At 43.3% G+C, this 11141-nt stretch overlaps 1 protein-coding gene across 1 annotated transcript in view; it reads left to right on the top strand.

The window, feature by feature from the left end:
* The first annotated feature begins 331 nt into the window (after positions 1-331).
* The window catches only part of LOC307046437 (CD109 antigen-like), a 30041-nt gene continuing 19231 nt past the window's right edge, over positions 332-11141 (top strand). Inside the window, exons 1-7 of the mRNA XM_079692833.1 lie at positions 332-942; positions 1557-1664; positions 3312-3890; positions 4090-4142; positions 9388-9899; positions 10300-10396; positions 10781-10847. Of these exons, the coding sequence (XP_079548959.1) occupies positions 1625-1664; positions 3312-3890; positions 4090-4142; positions 9388-9899; positions 10300-10396; positions 10781-10847 (1348 nt within the window). The 5' untranslated portion in view covers positions 332-942; positions 1557-1624. The remainder of the gene's footprint in view (positions 943-1556; positions 1665-3311; positions 3891-4089; positions 4143-9387; positions 9900-10299; positions 10397-10780; positions 10848-11141) is intronic.

Below are 11141 nucleotides of genomic sequence, written 5' to 3'. Positions count from 1 at the left end.
TTAATCAGTGGTTTATCCAAAGTGCAGTTCAGCCCTCATAGTGTACTGTACACGTTGTGCAAATATCTGTGCTTGTATTTATTCATTTTGTTTGTGTCAAACATGATACCTGCTCCAACCAGATGTATTCAAGTAACCTGCAATGGAATCATGATTTGAGGTTACACCATAGTAAGCATAAAATATGTAGGCCTAGCAGGTGAATTTACTATTTGTACTTCATAATGAGTAACATCTAATCAAATCTACAAGTCACAACTCAATCTGGAATGCAGCGGAGCAGAGTTTCAGGCAGCAGGCCAATAGCACAATGGCAATCAACTCAATAAAATGTTCCAGTTTTATCCCTTGCAACTAAAATAGTAACATTAATGCACTAATAAAAGGTAATCAGCAAGTTTTGTCATTCATGAGGGAGTTCGAAGCAATCACAACTGCATGAACACAATTGGTGTTATGGGGAAGCCAACACTTTTGAATACATTAAATCCAGTACAAATAAAAGCTTTATGGTAGAGCTGTGGGTCAGTGGGTCACCAGTTTTTGAGAGTCAGTTTAATAATATTAGGTCCGAGATAAATGAGGAAGGGCCCCCACCCCAAATCCCAAAGGCAACAGGTTCTTCCTAACATGGCCTGCCGGTGCCCTCTAGTGGGCACATCCGGGAATTATCGGCGCCGACGCTCATCGATGTCCAGAGTTTGTTTTCCGCTCTTTGGTTGGATGTTCGGATTTAAATCACGATTCATGTTCTTATCAAGATGTTTCATGCAGCAACATGTAGCTCGGATTGACCTTTGCTCGGAGGAAATGCAGTTTCATTTGTTTTTCTGCCGTTACCGTTCCCCCTCCGCGAGGACACAGCAGGGCAGAGCGCTTGGCTGAGGGCGCTGAGAGGAGCAGAACGTGGAGAAGAAGAGTTTACCAAACTCCAAACAAAAGGTAACTGGGAGTTATTTATCCACTCTACAGGGTTTGTATCCGCTTTGTTTTGCTTTTAAGAATACAACTGTCGGTTTTAACGTAGTGGGCGAAAAGTAAAGTTACTTTTGTAAACGCGTTTTCAAATTATTTGATGCACATCGGGCTTATGTGGAAATATATGTCAAATCAACTGCGTTAGTCAGAATATAATTATATTTTATGTATAAATATAGGTTTTGCTCAAATAAATTCCGCGAAATTAAAATTATTGTGTGTTATTTGGATTGCCCTTATTGTAGAATATCGGGTTTGGTGCATTTCTGTAGTTCATTATTAAGATGTATATGACCGCTTTGTTTGTCACATGGTCTATCATGAACATAAAGTGCTTTACGTTTGGTTCTGTTCAAAACTGGATAATAAATCAGCTGGATAACACTACATGACTTCATTGTATGTGTGTGTGTGTGTGTGTGTGTGTGTGTGTGTGTGTGTGTGTGTGTGTGTGTGTGTGTGTGTGTGTGTGTGTGTGTGTGTGTGTGTGTGTGTGTGTGTGTGTGTGTGTGTGTGTGTGTGTGTGTGTGTGTGTGTGTGTGTGTGTGTGTGTGTGTGTGTGTGTGTGTCCTCCACAGTGCCACCTTGGTCTGGGCTAAGTTAAAGAGCATCAAGCACCTGCAGGGCCCCACCAGTGGCCCCCAGTATGGGTAACTTTTCCAGCAAGGACGGCCATGGACCCACAGGTAGGACGACACACACCTTGATCTCCTTTGATCTGTCTCTGCATGCTGAAATGGATTTCTAATGTTTGGCAGTACACACAGACGACTGGCCATGTGTGTTTGTGTGTTGGCCTTATGTTTTGACATTCTTTGAGAATACAGCCAGCACACCTCGAGGCTCTGATACATGTAGTAGAATGAAGATGGTGCAGCGAAAACGTAGAGAAATACAGGAAGAGACTGGAGGAAAGAGGGGTGGATAAGGGGCAATCAGGAAATGTAAGGCAACAAAAGGAGAAGCAAGCGGAAAGTGTGTGTGTGTGTGTGTGTGTGTGTGTGTGTGTGTGTGTGTGTGTGTGTGTGTGTGTGTGTGTGTGTGTGTGTGTGTGTGTGTGTGTGTGTGTGTGTGTGTGTGTGTGTGTGTGTGTGTGTGTGTGTGTGTGTGTGTGTGTGTGTGTGTGTGTGTGTGTGTGTGTGTGTGTGTGTGTGTGTTGAGCGGCAGCAGGATTCTTGGCAGCCCTCCTGTGTGTTGCACAGTGAGTGGTCATTCTCCTCGCGTCCCTATATGATTCGTTCTGGCCCTACCGGGCCAGCTGTGATGAATCAGCAGAATTCCCCGGCTCAGCACAAGGGCAGCGGATTAATCATAGGAAGCTTAATGCTATGTGACACACACACACACCTCAATGGACACACACACACACACACACTCTCATTCAGTCAAACTGCCACTTGTGTGCATGGTTGGACGAGCACATTAAGGTTTGGAATGAAGAAATAAAATGCAGGGGTGGCATGAGAAAGTTATCAGATAATCCTGTCATTCTTTTCAAGGGATTTGGCCCTTCAGCAGGTGGTGCATAGGTATGTTGACTGCTTCTCGTACAGCATGTAAGGAAAAAACATAACTTTAGCTTGCAATGAAGCTTTTGTCCAAACAAGGAAAAGGAGAAAATAAGTGGTTCCCATAGCGTCTTAAGCTATTATTGGAGGCATGCTGTTACGGACAAGGAGTGCTGAGCCAAAAAGTAAAAGAGTTTGGAAACTTATTTGCGCCTGACTGCTGCAAATTGCTCTATGGATGGGCAACATTTGTCCTTTGTATGTGTGTTCCTGAATATGGAGAATGAGTGTCTTACAACATTGTGGATGAGCAGTCCAATAGGAATGTCTGTATTCAAGCATTCATCTTCAGGGGCATGGCCTGGATGTTTTCTGGTCTGGTCCTCTCACTGAATGGTGTTTTCAGTGTCAACATGCCAGACTATTTACCACTGAACGGATTTTTCCCATTCCTTCTGTTCATGATTCAGTTCCTCATTTGACTCAGTTCTTTTTTTATTGTGTGTCTCACAATTATTCATAACTTTAAAGCCCCCACTGCACTCGAAACAAGTTTTGATATAGTCTTGTTTAAGAAGAAGAAGAAGACATACTTTATTAATCCCTTACAGGGACATTTATTTCTCCATGTTTGTTTACACACATTACACACACAGGGGAGGATATACATGCACAAACACAGAGGATATACATTAAGGAATTGCATTATTTCTGAATAACAACTGATAACTGGAATATTAAAAGCATATTTTATATTTTAAAATATTTCTGGGTGGGGGTAACATTGTTATTTAATATAAAAATACAGTTGTTTTTCTTCTTCAGGGGCCCCTGGTGACAGTTTCCACACTCCTCGGGCATCTCCACTGAGTGATGCTCCAGATTTCATCCCTGGTATCCCCCAACTCCTCCCTGCTTCACCTCAACCTTCCCCTGCAGCCCCAGTTTCATCTCCACCTCCAATCCCAGTCCTCACACCCAGTGGGAAGAAAGCACCATCATCAGGACCCCCTCCTGATTGGAAGCCTCATCCACCAGTCGGCTCTAACAGCTCTATCATTGGCCCTGGATTTAGCCCGCTGCACAACAAGTCAGGAAGTACTGTGGGTAGAGGACAAGCTGCTTTGGGGAGGAATGGGGGTCCTCCTACTTCAACGACTCGCCCTCCGGTCTCGAAGACTCTTGCCATCAGCCCCACAAAGAGCACCTCCTCTCAGTGTAGTGCCTCACCTGTGGAGGGTCTCTCCTCTAACTGGAGGGAAAGAGACAGTGGTCCCAGTCAGTCTTTACTGCCCGCTCAGGAGCCTGTGGACAGCCAGGGAGAGGAGCTAGAGAAGCTGCTGAGGGAGTGTAAGACGACACTGGGTATCACTGCCAGTCAGGAGGGGGCCACAAACACAGCAGGTAAGATTTATACAGTGTATTTTATATACTCCTTAAAAAGTATAGACTGCAGAATTTAGTTTGAGTAATAAAACTTGCCATTTCATTGGAGGCCTAACATTTCCCTACTTTGAGAAGGGCAAATCCATTTCTTTTACATTTGTAATATGTATTTGATATGCATGTGAAGTCTTCTGACATTTCTGTATCCTTCACCCAGGGATACTGAATCATCTACTGACAGAAGTGACGAGTTTGAAGGGTACTTTACAGGTGAGATGATTGTTGTTTTTAAATATATACTGGCTGTTTTTCTCTTATCTAGTTTTTGTCTGTGTCATACTAAAGGTAATTGACGGTTTGCGTTGCCCCTACCCCAAACAGCAAGTGCACTTAGTGCCTAAACAATTTGAAGTAGGCCCAGGAATTGTCCAGTTTAGTGGTTTACATGAAGCTGTATAAAGAACCGTATTTATTATATATTCAGCTTGGAGTATGGTATCTCATTTTCTAGCCATTTTAAAAGCAGAACTACAAGTGCAGAAGTGTAAACATGGATTAATCTGCTCCAATGTATAGGTTAGCTTGTTAGCTGCTAACTAGCGTCCCACTACGTCTACTACTGTCGTTTCTCATTTTAAAACAAATGAACTAAATCTTTACTTTTCAACAGTCATTTAGCTAAGCTTAATACGCTAGCTACAGTCTTTTTAAAAAGAACTATGAATTCCTAAAGTTATTCAAGTAACCTGCCATGGTAACTAGGAGGACCAGGTTTTGCTAACAAAGTCAATTATGGACCAAATTGAGACTAAAAATACCTCAGTGTTCTAATGGTTGTAGTTTTCAGGTTTATTTCCAAATGTTGCTTTGCTTTCCCAGTAAGATGTACCTTCTCCTCTCTCTTTTTTTTGCCAACATTCCTAGTATAGCCATGTAAACAGGAAGTCACTCACTGTAATTACACATAAATCAGAGTAGTGCTTGTGAACTCATCCAGGAGATAACACACCATGTCGCTCTCCACCCCCCTCACTATCACAATAGGCCTTAGACAGGGCCCCGCTGGGAACTGCAGCTTTAATAATGGAGGTCTTCCTGTCCTATGCTTCTCCTGAGAGGCCCAAAAGAGGAACATCGTTGAGATCATCTTCTGTCAAAGTTGTTTTGTATCTCATGCCTGTACAGTTGAAAAATAAGTATTACATTTTAGTCCGTTTCTTTATTTTCTTAAAGTAAGTCTTAAAGTCCATCACACACATGTATTATCTTCCTTTGACTTCCTCAAAACTCTTGTCCAGTAGGGTCTCACCATTTATTTTGGATTCACCCAAGATTAGGTTCCAATCCCAAAACCTTACGTAAACCATGTACAATAAGAATGTCAATTCTGCAAGCATTTTTCAGTTCTATTGCTGGGGCGTTCCACAGTCTTATGAGGATGGCGATATGCTGCTGTAATTTCCTGTCAGTCGCTCGTTCCAATTCCTGACCCTCCCTTATGAGGATTGTAGCCAGAGGCTCCCAGCTTCCTCCAGATCTGCCACAGATTACTACAGCTTGGATATGACTGTGTGCTTCCCTCATCCCCATCTTTTTACTCCTCTCCTCTCAGAATTATTTAATCATTATATTAAAATGAAGTACTTATCTGACACACATGGCAATCATGTGCTTCCTTGTCACAGCTCTACCCTACCCTCCACAATCCCTTATCTCTGCAAGGGACCTATAAGCCTTCCCAGCTAAACCTCAGAGAGACTGTGGTGCACCACTGAGAGGTAGCTGAGTATTAAAAATCGGGGGGTGATCCAACACTGTGTTTACATGGGCCCTCGGTCGGGCAATATAAGCCTCCAAAGCTGGACTTTATGAACCCTCTGTCTGCTCTGCTGTCCTGGGAGGCTTTTTGTGGTGAGCAAGAGTAGGGGGAGTGCAGTGCGGAGGAGGGGGTTCACATTCGGCTGTTCAGGAGACAAAACTTGTTTTGTTTTGCGCCATGTGACGAGGTGGGGGCGAGGCCTACAGTGACTGACTGACCATGTGTTTTGTGTGTGTGTTCCACGTGAGACAGAAATCTCACAAACACGTACAGATGCATTGAAAGTCTTGGCTTGCGCAATTGGTTTTAAGCTTTGTATAGAACCCCCCCCCCCCCCGCCTTCTCCTTCCCCGGCCCTGCCTTTTCTTCATTCCCTCATTCTTTCTCCATCAGAGAGCTGACCGCTCCTCTGTGAGCACAAGAACTCTGAAAAATTACCCTCCAACTATTTGCTGCAATGCTCCTCTCTATCCCGTCCCTTTCTTCTCCCCTACCCCTTCTCTATATCGCTACCTCGCCTCCAACTCTGCTCTTTCACATCCATCCATCTTTAATCTGACTCCAAGTTGCTTAAGACTTCTTTCTTTAGCTGTGACCTCCTTGTTTTTTGACCTTTTTTTTAGTACAATTTAAGTAGCCATTATTCTTCCAGTCACATTCTGTGAGCTAGGCCTCTCCTCCGCAGTTCTTTAGCCCTGCATTCCCAAATGCTAATGTATTTCTTTCTGTCTGTCCGCAGCCATAATGTAGTTCTTGTCTTGTAAACTGAATTCTGAAGACACATGATTCCCAAATGTGCAGCGACCTACTAAGGATATTATCCAATGTACCATCTGTCCATGCTTATACGCACCACCAGTCTTCCATTGTCTTAACCAACAACATTGAAAACACCCCATTCATGTCTGGGTAGTGGGTGTGTGCGTGGGTGGCTGGTCACTCCCTCCTGGAGATTTAGTCAATCTTAAAGCCCTGCTTTGGAATCAGTTCCAGGTGAACGCTGCTGGAGATTTCCAAGAATGATCTCCATGTTCCCTCTCTTTTCTCCTCAAAAGGCTTCTTCTAACTCAAAAAAGACTTGTATCTGGAGGCTGTTCAGATGTAAAAGGAACATTTAGTGTGTTTGGGAGGAACAGGAGGGTTGTGTGCATGCTGTGTTGAATTTGCAGCGCCGAGCAAATGGCGGTGACTTCGCACCCCTTTTTCTTTGATGTCTGCGTGGACATTTATACATGGGACTTGTAGGCGCTACCAGGCTATTTTCATGTGCCAGTCAGGGGAATTTGCCCATTTTGTCAATGTGTGACTGTTTTAAAGGGAATGAAATGTCCCATAATAGGCGTAACGGTGTATTCCACCACTTTTTGGAAATATACGCCAGGACAGAGGAACCAGTACAGAGTTGGGATGTTACCCCAAGTATGTACAAGACAGACTGGGTGTAGAGGTAAAACAGGGACAGATAGTTGGAACACACACACACTGAAACAATGCCCTAGTGTGCTGGACACTTTCCAGGACGTTGTCAGGAACTCAGATTTGCTTCAAGAGTATAGACAGGCAAGTGTATCTGTGTGTGTGTGCTGGGTACCACATCTGGACTTGCAGTGGGTCACTAGGTCAGCTCTTGAGGGAGCGTGTGTGTGTGTCTCAAGACTTACAACCCACACCCTTATCTCAGTGTGAACATGAGGAGCGCGCCTTCCTGTTTCCTCAAACAGACTGCTCTATTTGGAGTGTCTTCATCCAGACAACACATATTTAGACTTGAAGGACTCAACTCCAAATATGTTTTATACTATTATTAATCATAGAACTTTTCCAAAAACATGTTACTAGGGCTCCAACTTACCCCTGAATGTGTGGGTGTGAGAAATCTTGACAATGTGGTTTGGTGGTGAGGTAAAAGAATAACGAATGTGTGGGAGAGAACAGGGGAAGTGTGTGTGTGTGTGTGTGTGTGTGTGTGTGTGTGTGTGTGTGTGTGTGTGTGTGTGTGTGTGTGTGTGTGTGTGTGTGTGTGTGTGTGTGTGTGTGTGTGTGTGTGTGTGTGTGTGTGTGTGTGTGTGTGTGTGTGTGTGTGTGTGTGTGTGTGTGTGTGTGTGTGTGTGTGTGTGTGTGTGTGTGTGTGTGTGTGTGTGTGTGTGTGTGTGTAATCGGGTCCAGCTGTGGTCTTGAGTCACTGGTCAGATGAGGGAGCGACTTGGCTCAGATATCACCTCCTCCTCCACATCTCCATCCATTCTTCATCTAATTACTAACCCTCCCAACTCCTGCGCTCCCTTACACTCCCTCTGTCTCTCTGTCTTTATATTGCTCCACTGTCCTAACATTATGATTTTATTGTCCTTCCTCTCTCCCTTCTGTCTTTCTCAATCCTCTTCTTCTTTTATGATGATGGTTATTAGATTTTATTTAATGCGATTGCGTTTACCCTCATTAGCACAGAGAGCGACCTTTGATGTCCAAGCTGTGTTTGTAGGCGTGCGAGGCAAGAATACTCTGATAATATGAAAAACGTTTTCAACATCCCTCATGCTCAAAAATGTGAAACCGAATCTGTCCCATGTAAGGTTTCCATCCAACCGTGCTGATAGTCGTTAGAAATAGAATGCACTTCACAATGCAACCTTGGCCACGCTCCTGAAGTTGAATCGTGTTTTCTGTCTGACCAAGATTTATTTTAAGGGGCTTTTCTTCTTCAAGAGCAAATCTTTTTTGTAGTTATTTTTTTTTATATGACGGGAGAAAAACCTTTTTGCTCGAACTTCAGCTATGCCTCATTAGAGTTGACTTGCCAGCTCTACTCTTCTCTGCTTGCTGAGGCCTGTCGCTCAGTTCGGCTCTATGTATTCTCCTAATGAGGGCCAAATGGAAATCGATTGTTCATTTGATTATAGCCTGTCTGCTTAGGGTTCAGCTATGTTTGTTTTTGACAGTCTCATCCAGTCTTTTTTCTTTGAATGCTGTGTATAAAGTTGGTGTAGCAAATGATTTGCACAAGTAATACATTTAGTATTAATGTTTGTAGGAAGGACTTTTTCAGGCAATCCTTAACAAAATCTATAAAAATGACATGCCGTTTATGTTAAAAAAAGACATTCGGCTTTAAATCTGTATTTTGTGCATCTACTCTGTGACATGTTGACATGCTTTAATGTTCAAAAAGCTCTTTATTTTTCTCATACTTCAGCAGCTCTGTTTACCCTCTGTCTGAAACCAGAGCCCATTATTATTTTTTAAAACACAAGCATCAGTCCATGTTCATATTAGGCATGAGACGACTTAAAAAGTTCATTATGAGTTCATTATTATTATCCTGGCCAACGATCAATCAATCTTCAATTATTATAACTTGTATAATTAAAATGTGACAAAATAGTTAAATAATGTCTGTTCTTTCTTACCAGATAATTTCAGTATTTTTTAATCTTTTTTTTGTTCTCTACCATGATGTTGAACTAGACAGCTTTTTCGACTTTTTTTTTAACTCGGACAATAAAGATTCAGCAAAGACGTTTTTATCGGAAACTGATGGTGGTAAATAGAGTGGACATCAACTGATACCAACGTCCTGCCAATCGGTGTATCCCTTACAATTCTACATCATCCCATCCCTAGTTTATGTAAAGTACCATCAATCGTATCAAAATATCAGTGTTCGCAACATAAACGCCCCTGCTCTTTCCCTTCCAGACGGAGCGCGGGGAATGGCTGCAGTTCCAGGCAGACCTACAGGTGGCGGTGTCAGTGGCGGACCGTCTAAGAGCCGAGGCAGAAGAAGAGCTCACCGCGATCCGAACAGCGCACAGAGATGTGGAGAGGGAGCTGACCGCTTCCCAGCAGAGACTAAAGGAGGCTGATGTGCAACTAGTCACCCTGAGAGGGGAGTTAAAGGAGAGCCAGCAGAGACAGGCCACTCTCGCCCGGGCTCCATGTCAGGAAGCAGAGAGGCCCAATGGACGACCAACCGACAGCTGTGAAAGCAAAGAAGGGACCCAGAGAGGCAGGGAGAAGGGGGCGTTCAGGTCGGGGTTGGAGAGTAGGAGTCAGAATGAGATGACAAAGAATAATGTGAGCGAGGAGGCCAGGACAGACTCTAAAGGTGTGACTCAGCGTTACCTGAGAAATGTGACCAATGAGGACAGGTGTGGAGAGGAGGTGCGAACCAGCGAGACACGAAGGACGGTCACTACAGAGAGGTCAAGGTGAGATAGTGATGAACTAGTGCTTTTCAGGGAATACAGGGAAACAAATAGTATTTCTGCAACATATAACTAAAACATATTTTTTTGTAGATCGCACTTTAATGTGTTTCGACATTCAGATATTTAAAAAACGCAACCACAATACGTTTATACTTACATTTTTTGTCTATGACATAGCAGTGACCAATGTATAACAATCTCCTTATTTGGGCAGAACTGTGGTTGCGGTTTCTTTTGAATGAGTTGTACTCAACCCAAGTCTTCACAAGGCCACTTTAGGACAGATTAAACAGCATTTACAGCTGGAGCCAAGTGCAACAGCTGTCCAAAAATGCCATTTAAAACGTTTGGTTTAGTTTATTGGGTCTGCTCTCCTTAAAATGTGATTTGATGTTTGCAGAAGCCTGTCCAGATTACCGACCCCCTCAGTATCCCCCACCGGGCCGAATGGAACCCTTCAGCCCAATACTGCCTCAACGCTTGGACCTTCAAACAAGGTGAAATACTTTGACCCGAGTGTTGGGGAAATATTTTCCAAGGCCCATAACTTTGACCCAGTTTATCAGTTGGGGTAGAGTTCTTCTGATTTGATGTGGCGACTCTACCGTGAAGTCAGAACCTCTGACTCTTTGACTTGTTTTGTGAATTCTCCGGCCGAAGCTCCTAAATAAACCATCAGTGTTTGACATCAAAGCTCCAGCTCTCCCTGTATCTCCTTTTGAGTCTGTGACTCCTCCTGTATTGCTACACAGAAGTTTCCCCCACACCGAGGAAGATCCTTCATTAGAGATTGGTGGTTGGCCAAAAAACAAATGCTTGTCGTCCATGGTTCGATGTTCATTTAATGACTGTCTAAATTCAAATCTTTGTTTGTTTGAAAGAACTCGGTGCAACCAAAAGGCAGAAGAAGTCTGGATTGGCAAGACAGCAGGTCAAGCTCCGACACAGGTGTGTATGTGTGTGTGTACAAAGGGCCTGTATACAGTGTGTCACAGGATGCTTGTGTTATTTGGTATAGCTTTAGCGTTATTTCACTTCCAAAAATGGTTAAAGAAGAGTCTTTAAACACTAGCAGCAGTGGGTTGTTTGTATTGTACATGTGCATTAGGATGCACAGGAAGGATTAAGGATGGTGGTTACACCAGGTGAAGCAATATGCCAAAAAACCCAATAAAGAAGAAGACAACTCTTAAGCAAACATAATTGTGAACAGTGCAATATGTATTATATTCAGGTTAATAA

This window comes from Notothenia rossii (genome assembly GCF_949606895.1).
Source record: "Notothenia rossii genome assembly, chromosome: 7".
Lineage (NCBI taxonomy): Eukaryota > Metazoa > Chordata > Actinopteri > Perciformes > Nototheniidae > Notothenia > Notothenia rossii.
The sequence above is the reverse complement of the archived record's forward strand: the minus strand, read 5'-3'. Positions and strand labels throughout refer to the sequence as shown.